This window comes from Anopheles marshallii, chromosome 2 (assembly GCF_943734725.1).
Source record: "Anopheles marshallii chromosome 2, idAnoMarsDA_429_01, whole genome shotgun sequence".
Taxonomy (NCBI): domain Eukaryota; kingdom Metazoa; phylum Arthropoda; class Insecta; order Diptera; family Culicidae; genus Anopheles; species Anopheles marshallii.
In genome coordinates, this window is record NC_071326.1 from 19579786 (window position 1) to 19597985 (window position 18200).

General features: G+C 46.5%; 2 protein-coding genes across 2 annotated transcripts in view; one reads left to right on the forward strand and one right to left on the reverse strand.

Annotated features, from left to right (window-relative positions):
• Nucleotides 1-6487, forward strand: part of LOC128709180 (uncharacterized) — a 44870-nt gene extending 38383 nt beyond the window's left edge. The window contains exons 7-11 of the mRNA XM_053804164.1: nt 133-181; nt 4900-5190; nt 5283-5461; nt 5535-5738; nt 5807-6487. Coding sequence (XP_053660139.1) covers nt 133-181; nt 4900-5190; nt 5283-5461; nt 5535-5738; nt 5807-6487 — 1404 coding nt within the window. The remainder of the gene's footprint in view (nt 1-132; nt 182-4899; nt 5191-5282; nt 5462-5534; nt 5739-5806) is intronic.
• A 3475-nt stretch (nt 6488-9962) lies between these two features.
• On the reverse strand, nt 9963-12204 carry LOC128709181 (uncharacterized). The gene is made up of 3 exons (XM_053804165.1): nt 12105-12204; nt 10472-10865; nt 9963-10218 (listed from the first exon to the last, which is right to left on the reverse strand). The coding sequence occupies exons 1-3, from the start codon at nt 12202-12204 to the stop codon at nt 9963-9965; spliced, it is 750 nt and encodes a 249-aa protein (XP_053660140.1).
• Nucleotides 12205-18200: the final 5996 nt, after the last annotated feature.

Consider the following 18200-nt stretch of genomic DNA (forward strand, 5'->3'; position numbering starts at 1 on the left):
TGTAAACGCATTCTCTATAAGTCCATTACGTTACGCAGATCTTCTGCGTTCCTCCGAGATTTGCTCCGTGATCCTTGAGATGTGATTAATAATCCGGTTTTTTTTTTCTTTCCACTTTCTGTCTCATTTTAGCTGCCCGTGGCCGACCCATTCCTGGAGAAGGTTCCACTGTCGGATCTAGGTGAGTGTTCCGATGTGTGTACGACATCGCCCGAATCGACATCCAAATCACATCCTTCGCTGCTCGTTGAAGGGGCGGAGGGCGCATGTATTTATAAGTCTTACGTGATCGATATTTTGCCAGCAGTCAGCGCTTCTTCCCCGCGAATGATAGAAATTCCGTTTGCGACCGTACGGAGACCGTATGTTGTTTGTTCACTGCAAAGTTTGATCGGATGCCAAAACATCAACCCATTCAGCGGCCGAACGTTGGTGAACATTGCTCGCATATTGCTCGCATTGGTCTTCCCTACATAAATGTCAAATTGTGTGTGACAGTTGAGAGATTTATTAGCGAGCAAGGCCTGATGCGGCTACGTGCGCAGCTGAGTTGCGTTCGACAAAATGGTGGGGAGCTTAATGCAAGATTCGGAAGAATTTAATTGAACGTTTTCGAACTTCTTTGGCCCTCGCTCCCCTTGGCTGTGGGAGCGCGTCGTGTGACGATTCTGTAGAATTAAGCTTGATTTATGTCCCTCCCATAGACGTCATTCATTTCTGACGTCGTCATCAAACCTTCTGAAACATTCGGCAAACGGCCCTAACTGAGCGTCAACCGTAAGCAACCGTGAGCATGCGTGCGTCGGGGAAGATATTCTACCAAGACTCTGGTCGCCAGGCCGTCAGTAGCATCAGCGGACATCTTTCGGCTCTTCGCGGTTTCTCTTTGCAAACCAAACTGTTTGACCCTGCGAAGCCATTTCCCGAAGCTCACCAGACATGCGCAATTAACCATCCGTGCACCGTACGTTGGAGGGGGGAGGCGAGGAGGTGGGGAGGTAGATTACTACAGCGGGCCAACCTACCTTGAATGTTTGCAATTTCGGGCCACACGAACCATTCTCGGTCAAGATCGGTCAAGATCGGGGCAAGATCGACCACCACCAGCCCGATCTTCTCCCTTCCTCGCCCTGCCGCGTGTCTGTTGCGCAGAACGCATTTCGCTCCAAGGCAAAGGATTGTTTGCGCATGCTGTTGTGTGGCTGGTGCCGCACCACCACCGGCCAAGGGGCAAAGCAGTTAAGCATCGACCACGTCTCTCGTTTGTTTGTCTCGTTGTCCGCGGAAGCGCTGACACTGAAGCTGGCCGGGACGGAACCGTTGTGCGCGGATCAGTTGTTCGGTGAATGCTGGGTGCGCTTGTACCGCCGTGTGGACGCAAATCAGAACAGCAAAGAAGCAGAAATAAAACGGCAGAAAAAAAAGAAACAGGCGCCGTTGTATGTGCCGTAGGGGCCAGTCTGCTTCCGCGATCGGGATCTGCGGGATTCGATCTCCTTCCATCGCTGGAATGCGTTTCCGCTCGCCGTCGGTGTAGTGTTCGACAATAATCGAAGAAAAAGCTCTGTTGAGCTCGTGATCTCATACAATCGGAAATATAGAATCTAATTAGCGCCGAGCGTGTGGGTGTGGGGGAAGGGCGAGTGTCTTCCCCTTTATATAGGGCTTGGACGAGAGACTCTTTCGGGTTTTTTTTGCGTAATTTGTGGTGATCGTTCGTGTAAATATTATCCCCCCCCAAATCAAACAGGGACGCACTCGTGGTGTCCCTGGTCTGGTCCTACACAAATCCGCATCCAAACGTTGGTTGGTGTGCTAGCAGTGTTGTAGAATAGTGCGACTAACAACGTTCTGTAGCTCCTCGGCACCTTCTAACACTGCATCACTCACAGTACCAATCGTTCAATCAGCCGTTCGTCTCTAGCGCTAACGTGACAACAAATATTGGGAAAGGATTCTTTTTGCTGTTGCTTATTTCGTGGTTACTTTTTTGTTTTTTTGTTTTGTTCGGTGTTCTGTACGACACATGGATTGATGTTAAAAATAACATAGTGCGAAAATGTTGGAAATCATGCACTCTACACACGCGCGCCTCACTGTCAGGTGGGTGCGGTTGTGTAGGACAGTGCATAGAAGAAAACACAATAGCTAATCCGACGGCAGGATGGGGGAATCGAAACACATTAGCAATTTTCACCGTCGGAACGTCGATAGTGGATAGTGTTTTCGAGTGTTTATAGGATCGATTTTTTTAAAATCGTTTTGTTACCTTTTTATGACGTCATGTGCTTGCTGGCAATGCGTCAGTAAAAGCGGCGCATACCGAATTTTATTCTTCTCCCCCTGGTCGCACACGTGGAGTATTCGCACTAGAAACATATGGTCGAACAGTGAAAGAAGGGGCACGTCCTTGCTCGTGAGGGTACGTTCGTCACCGTTGACAGGTTGGCAAGGACGCTGCGTTGTTAACAGCAGGACGGTGGTCAAAAGACGTTAGCTGCACCCCGTTGTGATAAATCAACGTTCAATTAAATCGACGCATCGCGGCATGTATTGTTGTGTGTCCGCGTGTGGCCCGTGCATCATCCGGTTTTATTTTCGCTCCCCTGCGTATTATCACAAAGCGTTCCGTGTCCGCGCAAACAGCAAAACGGGTGGTGTCCCTACCAGCTGATTTGCTGGCTGCCAGTTAATGAAAGTGGCGCGCGCGGGCGGGTGCATCAGAATGAGAAGCACACACGACGGCGCCTTACGGTGAATGATATTTTTAATCCACAAGTGGTGGCGTCGATCCATCCATCCCCCAACCCGGCCAAAGGGGTTTGTCTAGACGCTGTTCGTGATGAGCGGACAGCTTTTAAAAGGCGCAAGGCCATTGTGGCATATGTTGGAGCAGGAGAGGGTGTTAGGGTGGATGCCCATTGCTAATTATTCGATTGTCGTGCGACACTCTGCTGTGTTTTCATACGTATCAAGGAAATGTGTTTTAGGTAGAGCGGGGGGGAAAGGTTAGTACAACAGTGGCCAATGGGAAAGAAACTTTCCGAAACAAAAAACCTTCATGGTGATTTACGAGGACGATCTTAATGGCAGCAGGTCGTTGCTCTTATTTTAGAGCATTGAATGTACCGATCTGAAGCTGCCGCTTTATAGAGATGTACTTTTAGGAGAGTTCCCCAGAGGTAATTCCCCAAGAAGAGACATGCCTTATTAGACGAGCTCAGCCAAGGCAGTGCCGTAAGATCTCAACTCGTACGCAAAGCAGCATTCGATAACGCTTGGCTGATTATCTGTGCTAAAGATGGGACCACCGGGTACTATTATGTCCGTGGAAGCTAAAATGCCAACCGTTCCGCTGTCAACGTACTGGTCAAACATTACTCAGGAACACGAGAAGTTGTAAAATGTTGTGACATTTTCCTTTCTTGGCACCGGCGACACGATGTGTGTGGCGGTGGCGGTAAATTGAAAACGAGTCCCGACATTCATTAGACGGCATCAATTAGCGTCCGCTCTGTACGAAACAAACACCAGGACCGACTACCATTACAGTAGTGGATCAGATTGTGGTGTAGTGGTGGGCAGAAAATAAACTTGTTGTCAGTGTTAGCGGCTGGTAGACGGCCGTCAGCAGCATGCAAACTATTGTGTCCGTTTGGTGCCCATCGTAGCGGAGCATCGAAGTGTTTGGTCGCGTACTAAAATGGCAATTTAGAGTTCCGATATTTTCCGATCATACAATCTAATAGACACCGTGTACATACATACTCATTGCGCGCTGTGTCGCGTGTTCAGAGCCCCAGTCCAGTGCACATGTTTCGGCTAATTCCTTCTTCTCTAGTAGTGGTAGTAGTGGTGGTGTGCGTACTAATCTGTAACCCAGCTGGTAACTGCCTGTGCGATGGATCCCGGCATTGGGACCTGGAACAGTCTCAGCCGCTTTGGAAGCGGCATCAGCTTGTCGGATGGCGAGCAAAGCCAGCACAATATCAGCAATGCGTCCATGCTCACCAGTTCCGCCTGCTCCAGTGCGAGTAGCCTCAGCCAGGACAGCAGCTGCTGTCTGGGGTCCTGCTCCGAACCGGACGGCAACAGTGGTGGAGGCTTGAGAAGCAAAATCTGAAAGTATCTACACATTATGCACACTCAGCACCACACACACACAAACACACCACCCAGAGCTTTACCTCGCCCATGATTCGCGCGCATACCGTCACGAACTCTGTGCCCCCCGTTACTGTTGTGTCGTGTGTTTGTTGTGCGTGTTCCTCACCCTAATGCATGTATATGTGGCATTTGCTTCATCGCAGTTTACACACGGAAGTGACGAACTGATTCTGCTCACCTTGCCATCTGCACACACGAATCGAACACAACACCAATAAGTAAAGCATCGTCTACCCTGCTCGGTGAGTCTGCGATCTGTTTGGTCTAATGTCTCTACCCTGGTCTTTATCTACCCTGTTTTGCCACCGTGTGGACCGTGCCTACAGTGTGTTATGTGAATCCAAACTTTAAGAAAATTAGTAACCATAAGAAACGCTCCAACTATGGCTGCAGGCGGCGCTGGTTTGCCGGCCGGGAGCCATGGCCCACGTTGCATTTCTACTCGAACTATGCCGGCCGGCTGGTTCTCGGTGCCGGCTATCACGATTTCTTCAACACCGAAACGTACCCGCTGGAAAGCATAAAGGAGTTTGAGGCAATCTCAAGCGCCTGGAAGCAGCATCTGGCGGAGCTGCTTAAGAAAGGTTTGCCGCGGAGTGTGACAATAAGAAGGGGGGATTTTCCTTGTATTTCATACCATTTCCCGTGTCAATATATCTTCGCATCAAGCATTAACGTTTTCCAATGGTACTAATTATTGCTCCCCATTTTGCTTTACGTTTTACTTCGCAGAGGAAGATGAGTCACAGATATTTGTCAAGTTCTTCCGATTTCATAAGTGCTACGATCTGGTACCGACCTCGGCCAAGCTGGTCGTGTTCGACACGCAGCTGCTGGTGAAGAAGGCGTTCTACGCGCTCGTCTACAACGGCGTCCGGGCGGCACCGTTGTGGGACTCGAAGCGCCAAGAGTTTGTCGGCATGCTAACGATCACCGATTTCATCAAGATTCTAAAAATGTATTACAAATCCCCGAACGCATCGATGGACGAGCTCGAGGAGCACAAGCTGGACACTTGGCGAAGTACGTACCGGGTGCGATCGGCGTACGATCGCTGAATCTGCTTAACACAATGATCTAACTGCGCATATCGCTTTCGCGCGTTCTAATTGCAGAAGTGCTACTGGAGGACGTGAAGAAGCTCGTTAGCATCGGTCCAGATGCGTCGCTGTACGATGCCATCAAGATGCTGGTGCACAACCGCATCCATCGGCTGCCTGTGATTGATCCGGTCACCGGCAACGTGCTGTACATATTGACTCACAAGCGGATACTTAGATTCCTATTTTTATATGTAAGTAGCGTGCATTGCCAGCGGCTTCCAAGGCTATGCAACATAACACTGTACGGTACGTTTTTCGTTGCAGATTAACGAACTACCAAAGCCATCGTACATGCAGAAAACGCTCCGAGAGATACGCATTGGCAGTTACAATAACATCGAAACGGCCACGGAAGATACCAGCATCATAACGGCGTTGCACAAGTTCGTGGATAGGCGCGTATCCGCCCTGCCGATGGTGGACTCCGAGGGACGCTTGACGGACATTTACGCCAAGTTTGATGTCATTGTGAGTTGTTTTTACTGTGTGACTCCGTGAGGAACAACCAATCGTTAATAACCGCACCGTTTTTTTAGAACTTGGCTGCGGAAAAAACGTACAACGATCTAGATGTGTCCCTGAAGAAGGCGAACGAACATCGAAACGCGTGGTTCGAGGGTGTGCATCACTGCTCGTTGGACGAGACGCTCTACACCATTATGGAGCGTATCGTGCGCGTCGAAGTGCATCGGTTGGTGGTGGTGGACGAGCTGAAGAAGGTGATCGGTATCATCTCACTGTCCGACATTCTGCTCTACCTGGTGCTGCGCCCGAGCGGTGACGGTATTGGCGACTCGGAGTCGCTCCGTGCGACCGATCCGAAGCTGATGAAACCGGCCTCACCGGGCAGCAGCGGCAAACTGCACGCGACGAAACGCGACAGCAGCAACGAAAGCATCGAGGAGGAGAAAGAAACCACCGAGGAGGATGCGGCCGTAGCGGAGGACGCTGCCCACAAGACTGAAACCGTCACGCCACCGGACGAGAGCGCGGAAAAGGACGAAACGGTGGAACAGCAGGCAGCTTTGGAACGGCGTGACGATTCCGTCCCGGAGCTGGCGGCAGAAGAGTTGGCGGAGGAGGCGAAGGAAGACGATACGGCATCGACGCCGGTCGATCGCAGCAGTGCCAATGATTCTCCCGTTGCGCAGGAAATGCTCGCCACCGACGTACCGCTGCAGTCCGTCCAGCGGGAGGTGGGATTAGTTAGTGAGTAAGCAGGCAGCAACACCCGGGGTGCGGTGCAACCACAACCACACGCACGTTCGAAGACGTTCCATTGAGAGTGTGTTTTACTTTTTGAGACACGGGAAAGGCGGAAGTAGTGGATCGAACGGATTCCCTTCTCGCTTTCCGTTTTACGGAAAACGGAGTAGTTGCGTGCTTGTTTTGCTACCTATATCTTCTCCTTTTTTTTCCTGCATGTGTGTGATATCGGGTCGCCCCGCGTGTTTCCAATTATAGTGGAAAACCGGTGCGCGACACCGACGTAAGAAATGGTGGCGAAGGACAAATTGAAAGAAAAAACAAGATGGTCGGATACACTAGTGAGAAGCTGGTCGTCGGCGGATTAGTTAGGACGGGAGAGAGACTGTACGATGGTACGATAAATCGTTGTAAAGATATAGCTGTAAGTACAAACAAATAGCAAACAAATCCCAATCAAAAAAAAAAAAGCTTCAGCTGTGTGCGGTAGAGAAAGTGAGCGCAAAAAAGCATTAGAAAGCATGCGTAGAAATACGTTTTGGCAGAACTTAAAAACAAGCAAATCTGCAACCACCACTATTCAACTATTGACATTTTTGCAACGCCAGACAAACAAAAAACAAACCAAACATTCGCTTCGGCTGTAGTAGAGAGTGAGAGGTGGTGTCATGTGCTATAGTACTTTTTTCCTTACCAATATTCTCCTATCCAGTAGAGAGAGGGAGAGAGACAGAGAGAGCACACGATTGAAGCATAGTAGAATAACTAATCGAGCAAGAAACGTACCGGCGGTGTAAGCAGCAAACACGCCGCACTAGCTACCGATTATCTCATTACAGTTCATAAACAGTTGTTCTTTTCACACAAGCCCACACCGAAAAGTTAGTCATCCTTCCTTAGGGTTGGGATGTGTTTTTGTTGATCTGTTTTTGGCTTTATTAAAAAAAAAAGGGAATAGTTTCATACATTTTACAAATCCAACGATTGAAAGGAAAGATAAAATGTGCAATGGGGAAGTGTGTTACAGTAATAGAACCAAATTCAGAAGGAATCATGATTGTGCAGTGAGTTGTAGGTGTCGGTCGCCACCTTCGCCTTCGCGTTCCATTCCCACAGGTTTGGCGAATGTTCAGGTTGTAAGGGAGTTCAGTTCTATGTTGCCTAATTGGTACCGACCCGTAAACACTCTCCCCCTCGTAATGTTATGGAAAGGGAAACGCGACTTGGCTTCAAACACTATGCGTGACTTAATGTACTCTGGAGTGTAGTGTGTAGCAGTAACTGGCGTTCTCGTCGCGTTCACATGCGTGCGAAGAGAGCGAGTGTTAAGAACGCAGGAACGAAACAAGCGAAACGTTATAGAATGCGATAACCAAACTTATTTGATAATAATTTAAAAAATTGTAGTATATAGAGCAAGTAAACTATGCTGAGTAAGGGAAAGGATTGCAACAGAGTTTAAAAAAAAGGATAAAAGAGATGGATGATAGTAAGAATGGAAAGAGATAAGAAAAACAAAAACTACAACCACAAAAATTGTGTATAGATAGGTTTACCTAGGAAAGAGAAAAGAGAGTAATGAAGATGAAAAAAAAACTATAGAGAAGCTAGCTTATATATACAAGAACAGTTGATACAAAACGCGCGCACTACACAGCAATGAGATGGAATGATGGAACTGATGCAATACACAGGCAAATAATGATCGGTTGGATCCGTTTAGGGGGAAATGTTAGCTTTCGAAGGCGAACAGAAAACCGATTGCAATGAACTGCAGGAGCGAATGCGTTTTCGAATATGTAGAGTTTTGTTTCGTTGTTTCTTTTTTTTTGTTTTATTACTCTACCGATCTTATTTCGGCTCTATTTACAGAGAGGAAGCAAAAAATCACACACACACTCAGGCGTGATCGTGTTAGACGATCAAATGGTCTGGTAAATTCGTGCGAAACGTTTTGGCCACATTTGGGTGATATGAAGGGTTTTGCAAAGAAAACGTTCCCATCGTTTCTTCAGTAATGCTTCTTCACTCCATCGGGAACCGATAAGGATAAGAATTGCAATCCGCTCTGCTCGTGTACCTTCAAGCGCTTGTTTTCCAGTGTGCGTAGGGGAGAAACCAATTTTTTCCTCCCCGCATTAAATAATAGTGGATGAAAAGGAAGAAGCAAATGCGGGTGGCGCACCCGCCGATGTTATCTCGCTGTGTTTGGTGAACTCGGATCGAGGTAGAAATGTTTGTGAAGATGAGGAAAACTCCCCGCAAAAGACGACGGGACAGGAGAGAACCTATTATGAAGTGAACAAGGAAAAATGTGTATAGCGCATACTAACAAAAAAAAACCCCCACACACACACACACAGAACAGAAAGTTACGTTGTTTCGCTAAGATAACTAAAACCTAATCGGAACGTTAAATCGCGATAAAACATTTAAAAAAAAACACGATAGCTCATGTAAATGCATAGTGTGTATCGGTATCGAATTTGAACATGATGATAAAACCTCCCGTAACATGATCATGATGAAGGATGGATGAAGCAAGCGATCGCGTGTGGTAAGTTAATCGATCGTTATTTAATACTTGTTGTGTGACGTTTTTGTGGTGGTGGTGGTGGTTTGCATGAATTTTATTCGTGTTGCGCTTAGTGATTCATTTGGGAAGCGTGTTTCGTTTACATCTTCAGTGAGGTTCATGAATTTTTAAAGCTTCAGGGCTTCACTGTTGAATGCTACCTGTAAGGAGTAATATACAAAACACAAATGTTTAAAGTTATGTATTTTTTTGAGATTTATAAATCTTTGATGGGCTCGAAGATTCTTTCAATTATAATGAATCTTTGAGGGCTTTTCAATGGTAGAAGAAATCTTCAGAAGGAATCTAGGAATGTTCTCTTATCTGAACAATTAATCCAATTCAATCACCTTAAAGATTCATTCCGATCAATGATCCTGAATCAGCACGACTCTTTTGAATGGTTTTCTTTCTTTCATCAAATAAAGCGAAACCTTTCTGTGTAGTATAACGATTCTTTTATAACATTTTATTTGTCTTCCATTGAAAACACCTTCCAAATACCTATCGGTCACTTAGAACAGTGACGCCTGGAAGTGGTAACGGTCGGGTGTAAACAATCGTCTTCTCTCAATCTCCTACGGGTGATTTGATGGGGGGTCTCCCTTTCACGGGTAAGGATGCGTGGTTATAGGGGTCGTTGGAACGTAGAAGGAACTTATTACGGTAGTACAGGAAGCCGTGTTAGTAGGGCGGAGATCCGATTGGGGTCTTCAATCGGTGGGTGGATAGGATGCGGTTGCGTTAGCTTTCGCCGTTTCAAGGCTGCGGGTAAAAGGGAAATCGACAATGTACAGGTTAGTATGGATCCCCTCTAGCTCCTACGGATGGTTAGCAGTGTTGGCATGAAAGATGAAATTAAATGCAATAAATTAATCTCGGATCGGATTCTCTCTCCCCCGTCCTTCCCATCACAACTCATCGTGATTATTGTCCTCTTCGTGGTGTTGTTGTGTTGTGTGCCGTGGCATTTCGACCGTTTCGACCGTCCCACGGACCCGTTGTTCCGGTAGCTGGGAGGACCCATTGCGGAAACGGGCCGGCACAAACGTGACCGTGCCGGATGCACTGTGCACCGAGTTGTGTTCGTTCGGTGTTTGCGTGTTTGCCGACGGATCCGGACTGGTGAGTGTAATGCGTGACGATGGTGTCGGTGTCGCATCCTCGCTTCGGTGTGTACCCGTGTAGTTAACCGTGTAGTTTTTGCGTGCATGCGTGTGTGGAGTGTTCATGTGGGTTGGAAAAGTGGAACAGAAAACAAAATGGGTATGTTGTAACGAATTGGCCGTAATGTAACGTAGCAGCTACGGTCTTAACGTGCGTCTAGCTTCTAAACCCTCACAACTGTACCACCCTTCTCTCCGCTTCTCTCGTTGCAGTCTGCCGTCTAAGCGGCCTCCATCCCCCTCCCCATAATTACCTATCCCGTGCCTGGATCTCCGAGCTGACCGTCACACCGCGCGGCTTGCGGAAGTCACATTCCACCGCGAACGCGGCATCACCGGGCGTAACAATGTCCGGATCGTGCTGGACGACCACGATGTTCGAGTACACCTCACCGTTGTTGACCGTTTGGCACTGGTCGAGATTGAACTTCATCTCCAGCGTGCGGCCGGCCCGTTCCGGTTTCACGAAGCACGGTTGCGTTTGCTTGTAGTAGCTGCCCCGCGTGTACATCACGCCCTGGAAGTCTTCCTCCGTCTTCAGCTCGATGCGCATCGAGTCGGCACCGCACCGTAGGTTCACCTTCTGCAGGCCCTGCGTGGAAGCGTCTATCTTGAACTGATCACCCAAATCCTGCTCGAAAAGGCTCTCTGCAAAATGGAAGGAAATGATGGTAAAGTTTGTTAGAGGAAGAGTAAGATCAGTACAGAAGGTGCTCTTGAAGCCAAGAATGATCGACGAGCTTTCGTTGGAGTGAATGTGAAAAAGAAGATCGCCGTAGAGATCGCATTAGACTTGAGAATTATGTTGGATCATCAAGGATCGGTAAAAAGAGAATGATCAAAAGACACATATCTAAAGAATTGTTCCACAGTTTTGCTAGTGAAATCTTTTACTAACGCTACAGCTAAAAATCTGAAGAATACTGACAATGAAGGTGTGAAGATCAGATACTGCAACAGGTATACGAAGGAAGTCGATAGTGGTCTACTGTTATGCTAGATATTCTACGATATGTGGATGTCCGAAGAGTGAAGAATTGTCTGTCGTGAGATCATGACTTTTATACTTGATCGATTACATGGTCCATCGCCTGTCTGAGAGAGAGAATAGCTCGAAGTGCTTCGAAGTCAGTTTGGGACAGATGAGGCCCAAACGAAATACCAAATAGTGCTAGAACTTCTTACACTTTCAAGATTATTGTTCGTTTGTATGAGATGGTGTTGGTTATCGCACTTGGATTTCAAGTGTGGAAAGCAAAAGTGATCGTAAACTTGGCGTCTCGTCACCTTTAGTTGTGGATCGTTTTGTTAGAACAGGATAAAAGTTTAGAAGCCACACGAATATTCCATCACAAATCCATCTTTGTGTATTTCAGTACAAAAGATCCCACCTGAACTGAGCTACTTTTTTGATCTTCATAAACATTTCCCCAAAAACCCCCGGGCGGCGGATCGATTTTACAGCACCACCGAATGCACAGCGCCACTGCTAAGATCGCAATACACACCGAGCACCAACACATGCGAGAAAGTGAATCGTGTATAACCGGTTCCAGGTGGATGATTCTCTTCTTCATCTCGCACACCGGTGTAACCAACCAACAACCGGACGGACAAGACGGGGTCCCCAAGCGCGGTGCCTGTGCGTACACAAAGCTGAAGACGTTCCACCACACTGATGACGTGCAGCGAGAGAGAGAACCCGTTACGCGCTGACGTTGCGTGTGTTTCAACCGCAACCGTGAGTCATCCGCCGGGAAAATGGGAACTTAAAAACGATGGACAATCTTTTACTCTTATAAAAAAAAAAGAACTGCAGTACAATAACGTAAACTTTTGTAACATTTTGTTGCAGATCGCACACAACAGCACACCGGCGGCACTGACCTTCGGGTTTGTTATCCTCCTTTTTGGCAAGCGCACTGTAATAGGATGGTAGCAGCAACACCAGACAACACTGGAGCAAAATGGTCGTACTTTTGGCCATTATTTGAATGCAGGTACCACGTCAAAGCGATCAACTTTTATCACCTCACTAACAGCACTTAAACTTCTCTCGCCGTAGGAATCTTTCGGAACGTTCGCTTCGAACACTTGCTTGGACGATCTGCCTGTTGTTAGCCGATCGACGTTCGCTGACTGAGTACGAACTTAACCGTCCAGCACCGGACGCTATATATGAGCGCGTGTAGTGGTGTGAGCATTATGTTGCTCACTCGCCTATCTCCCCCACCCTAAAAACGCGCGGTGGAGATCGTCACGACCGATCGTTCCACGCCCGATTCGTTCCATTCGCCCGGTCGGTCGGTGGAGAACACGTGGAAGTTCGGCTCGAGCGTACCAGCATATTCGGACCGACAGACACAAGCGGCAGAATAGGACGAGAGGACACTTCCTGCGTGCACATTGCGTGCCCGCACCGAAAGGGAAGTTCGATTGCAGTCCGTGACTACAGCTTACGTAACGTGCGCACACGATAGGGCACGGAAGGATTCCACCACGGGCCAACTGCAAAACTGCCGCCCGTGCCAATGCGTTTCCTGCCACAAATATGCACTCCACCGCAGCAGGTGCCATTTGTGTGGTCGGTGGACTTGGGGTGGAAAGAAAACCGAATGTGTGTGTGTCGATGAAATGAGAAGAATGGCACTCATTTATGGAATGCCACCGCAGGTTTCATTTGTAGCAGGGTGTTTCAACGAAGGGGGGAAAAAAGGGCTGTTGGGTGCTTTTTTAATAGCAACAAAAAAAAAAGGCGAACCACTTCCCCAACCGATTACAAACCGCCGACCGTCTTATCGGGCAACGATCGTGTGGGGTTTGGTTGGTTTTTTTCCGATTTCCGCGAACCATACCAAAACCATTTCCCGTTTTTCAACCAGCGGGTGTGTGTGTGGTGTGTAGGGTGGTGGTAATTAGGATTTCCTAATGGTAAACAGTGGTAAACGCCACCTATCCTTCACCTGCCTCTCGCTACCCGCTGGCTCATTCGGATGCATAATTTGCTGTTTACAATTAACCACCTTCCTGTCTCGCACATCGTCCCGCGTTGCAATGCGCCTTTCCTGTCGCATACAGAGAGAGAGAGGCGGTAACGACACTCCCTTTGCTGCCTTCGGATGCGCTTGCTAGCGGTTGTTGTACATCATGGCACGTGATATTGCACGTGTTTTGCTGCGCGTTTACATACGCTACATGCGATGAGTGTGTATGAAGATGTGTAAAAATTTATGGCGAAGAAAAACGACAAACTATTGAGTTTATCTTCAGGGGTTTTTTTTTTCGTACAGCACAAGTAAGAGAATTAGGTTAGTAAAGGTAGAGATTAGTGTTGTTTTCGTGCGTACTGTTGGGGCTACCACACTTGACAGATCACAGTACACAACCTCTGTGTTGATCCCACCATTATGTTGGATCCATTTTAAACTATCAATTAGTTGAATGATTGGCAGTTTTGTTATCAGACAGCCAAAACAGAGAGAAAACAAAATGTTATCCTGGAAGTGTTAAGTAAAAAGCTCTTCTTCTCTTGTCTAGAGTTGTCGAATGATCAAGTAGGAGTTAGATCCTGTTGAAATTATAGTGGATAGCATCGAGGTAGCCAAGATAATTTTTCCACCATCCTGCAGCTTTTCAAAGATAAAATCTAGTGTCGGGTGAATCGAATGAAAATTGCAAAGAATCATCACCCTTGTAAAATGGCCTCTACCTATGACCAGTCGGATCAGTTGTCTAAAAATGGGTCCCATATACCATTCCGGTTAAGGGTCCTGCAAGGGCCATGATCCGCCACTGCTCTGAGCATTCGTGAGCCATGATTCGAATGACTCCTCACTAAAGATTCATATGAATGACTGTTCTCAAAATATTCATTAAGCACAACACTGATAAAATCGATTATATTCGGTGCTTTCTCTCTACTGACTAGTTGGACTACTTGGATGAGTATGATTCAGCCTCATGCATCCTCAAATCATCGTAGATTCATTAATTCATTGATCTTAAAGAAATAGTGATACGTAGAAGAATATTTATTGGAAATTTGGAACAGTGGAACAGTGGAAAGCCACTCATGATTTGAACGAATCCCCGCGAAAGAGTCAAACGAATGACGGCTTGCAAAAGATTCATTAATCATAACGCTACACCTGACTGACATCCATCGTGTCGGAAGGCATAACCGTTTTCATCTGTGCAATGCTTATGAAAGGTGCAAAAGATTATATCTTTTAGGCTCTCTACATGCTCCACTTCAAGCTGAAAAGGATCGAGAACAAGTGGTATCAACCGCTAAGCGGATATCCTAACCTGTGGAGACACAATTCAACGTGCAACAAACATTGTAATTCGACGTGGTGTCTTAATAATGTACAGTCCTAAAGTAACCGTTTACTCCTATTGGTATGAAAACGTCTTCCATCTTATTACCTCGTTCGATAATAACAGCTATCCGTCGGCTGATAGTGAAAGGGGCGGAGGGTGCTTTAAGCAGCGAATCCCCATCATAATGTTTCGCTTCAGTTCAGTTCAGTTCGCTTCAGTTCACTTGCACTTGGACTTGGGAACAAAAAAAGAAGTCGAGCGAAACAAGGCGAAGAAGCACAATAAAAAAAAAAAAAAACATCCCCGGATCGGTACATTTCCCTGAACTGCCCCTTAAATAAACGCGATGATCGAATAATGAGAACATTGGTTTAACATGCAATCATAGCTCTTTGTGTTTTCATTGCCACTCTTCCTCGTGGAATTGCGCAACCCACCGGGTGGCGCCAGTTATGTCACTTGCCGGGAAATGGGGTTTGAAACCGCATTGCTGTATGTGCCATTGTACCGGAACGCACCGATAATAAGTACGATCGAGTAACGATCGGCAGTAATGGCAGTCTGGTTTTTATTGTATCTATTTAGCACTAATCTCCTGCCATCTTCTCCCGCACCGGTTTCGTTTTCTGCGCCAATCAATCAAACCGGCTCATTTATCATCCGGACGCGCCGTCCTGTTACTTCCTTATCGACAGAAAAAACCAGTTCCGCTCGGCAAAATGTGGGCTACTAGTGCGAAAGTAAGCTGGAAGCTGTGGCTGGTGGCTGGTTGGTTCGCATTAGCCGGAAGATAAGCCGTGATGTTACGTCAGGGGAGAAAAACTGGTTCGCGTGTGTTTACGGCGGAAAAACTCACTTTCCCTGTCCCGTACGCACCGAAAATGAAGTAAGTCAGTAAGTCAGCCAGTTGGTTTCGTTGCACCACCAGGTAGATCTGAGTAGTGAATCGGAAAATCGGCCCATTGGCAGCTGCAGTACACACACGCACGCGCGTATGCGGTAGATGGAAGAAAATGTTTCCTGGCATTATGTAAAATTGTAGTGGAATTGATGGAAAAGTAATACATGGTTTTGGTGAAATAAATAAGGGGCATTTATTAGCTGTGTTCGAAACCATCTTCTGGAAAACCCACAAATAAATGATTACATCTTCCGGAGAGGAAATCCTTCTAAAAAAACCCACATAAAATTATAAGAAAAAATGTTGAAAAACCCCCCTTGCGGAACCAAAAGATCCGAAGAACCAGACAATAACTATTCCAAATACTCACGGACTTGTGACCCCCTCATGGTAGTCAGCTACTGGAAAAAAACTGGAAAATTGCCTTAAAATCACGTTAAAACTACCTAGGAATGCGTGGAAATTTGCCCCGTAGCAAGGACCACTAATAAGAAATCTAAAAAAAAAAACACCTAAAAAAAGGTAAATCTGTTTGAGAAATGACTGATAAACTCCGAAAAATACGTTTTAAAGCTCATAGAAAATTTCCCTGTTAAAACGTCTTCGCAACTGTCCATAAATCCGTTGAAAAACAGTAAGAAAATCCGCCATTAACAATAAAGAATTCTGTGTTGGAACCCCTGTAGGAAAAATGGGCTTAAAACCCCTGTAAAAAGTTACCAAAATCCGGAGAAAAACTGTTTGTAATCCCTGCAAAATTACTCAAAACCCTATGACAAATTCCCCTTGACAACCCATGGGAAAAACAAAACTTCAAAACGAAATCCACCATCTTGATCGTGTGCGGAAAGAAAAGAAAGCGAAACGGACCGACAACCGAGAAAAAAAGTCACCGCACTAACTGGACCTGAGAAATGCGATGCATTAGCCTGCACGGGTAACGGGAGAGCATGCAAAATGGAGGCACACACTGATCGATTACCGGGCAGCACCCGAAACGAAATTATCAACAGGCTTAAAAAGCCAGTCGCAGTAACAGGAGAGCATCCAAATCTGGAGGCAACAATCCAACTCATCCCAGCGCGTTGAAGTTACGCACGCAGCCATAGCGTACCATAAAAACGGCAACGGCTGCGTACGTGCTACGCAGCCACTTTCGTCGCACAGTGGTTTGTCATCATAAAGATTGAGCTTTTTTTTTATTTTAATTCATTTTTAACAAAACGAAAAAATACAACTCCCTTTTTAAATGCACCTCACTCGGTTCGGTAAGATTTTATTCTGTTTATATCGTAATATAATCTTTGTGTTATGCGCGCACCTCGTGTCGCGCGTTTACAACGTGGCGTGTCTATGTGTGTTGGGTGTTTTACGTGTTGTTTCCGTTTTTGTGTCCCCCTCGCGCTCCGTTCACCTTTACATTCCCAACTGCACTTTCCTAATGCCTAACAAAATGCCTTCCGCGTTCTGTACAAATGGCCTGTGTTCCTCAACCTGAAATGTATCCTTATCGCTTACAACCTAAAAAATGCGGCTTCTGCTACGCATTTACTACTTTTTTAATCACTTTTTGCGCTTATCCATTACAAGTAACGCTACATACAAATGGGGTGGGAGGGGAGGATGGTCTATAAGAAGCGGAAATGAACGAGATGGGGGGCGCGTACCTGCTTGGTTGTTGTTGTTTTTGGTTTAATTGTATCCATTTGTTGTTACTTTTCGCTTTTAATCTATTTTTACAGAATAACTGCTAACACACACGGGTTATACCGGGTGTTGTTGGAAGTCTGTTCGTTTCAAAGAGAATTGTTGTTTGTGTACACTATGAAAATTTGCCCACAAGTTTTTTGCGTGTTTGCGTATTTTAGAAACAATTTTGTATAAAACAAGGTGCAAACAAACTGTACAACGAGCGAATGAATAAACAAAACCTTTGAAAAGCTTCTCCCAAACAATCAAATAAGCTCGCCAACTGCGATTCTTCTGCGAAAAAAAAAACAGGTGCGTTATATCCTTTGTACCCTTGGCAACCGCATGCTGTGTGTGAGGGGGGGGTTTCCCATTTCGCGCATAAAGCTCTCGCTCTATTTTGAATTTACTGCCTTTTTCTCGCACAAAAAAGGATCACCCCCCACCCCTCCCCCGCATAAAGGGGCCGTCCGCCCGCTCAACGGCTGGGATTAACATTTCTCATCGCGGTTGCTTAGGGGTTTACCGAGGAGCGGCAAATTTATGGCGAAAATTAGCGAATCACACGAACGTTTCTTCCCTACAAGCAATCAAATAATAAATGGATGCATCCTGCCATTCACCACCATATCCGGCCCTTTTCCCCTTTCCTTCCCGGACCCGGGCGGCTTTATCCTTTTTTTCAGTCCGTTTTTATCGAAGTGTATCGCAAACGATAAATTGTTATAATTTTGCTCTCATCCACCGTTCATCAAAACAAAGCCACGGCCGGTGGTGACCCTAAAGCTTTCTCTCTCTCTCTGTCTCTCTAACGATCTTGTGAGGATTGGTTTTAATGCCTGTCTACTGCCTCTGTTAACCCGGAACAAATCCGTCCCTTCTAGAGACAAGGGATCCGAAGATCCATCCCACCCGGGTGCGCGCACACGAAGCATAACGAAATTAACCTCATTCACAAAGTTCGATGTGTTCTCTGGCCGGGGCTGGTGTTATTGGTGGTGCATATGTCTGTCGTGTAGCTTTACTCTTACTTCCAGTGTGATAGGGAAAGGGATGAATCGCAATAAAAA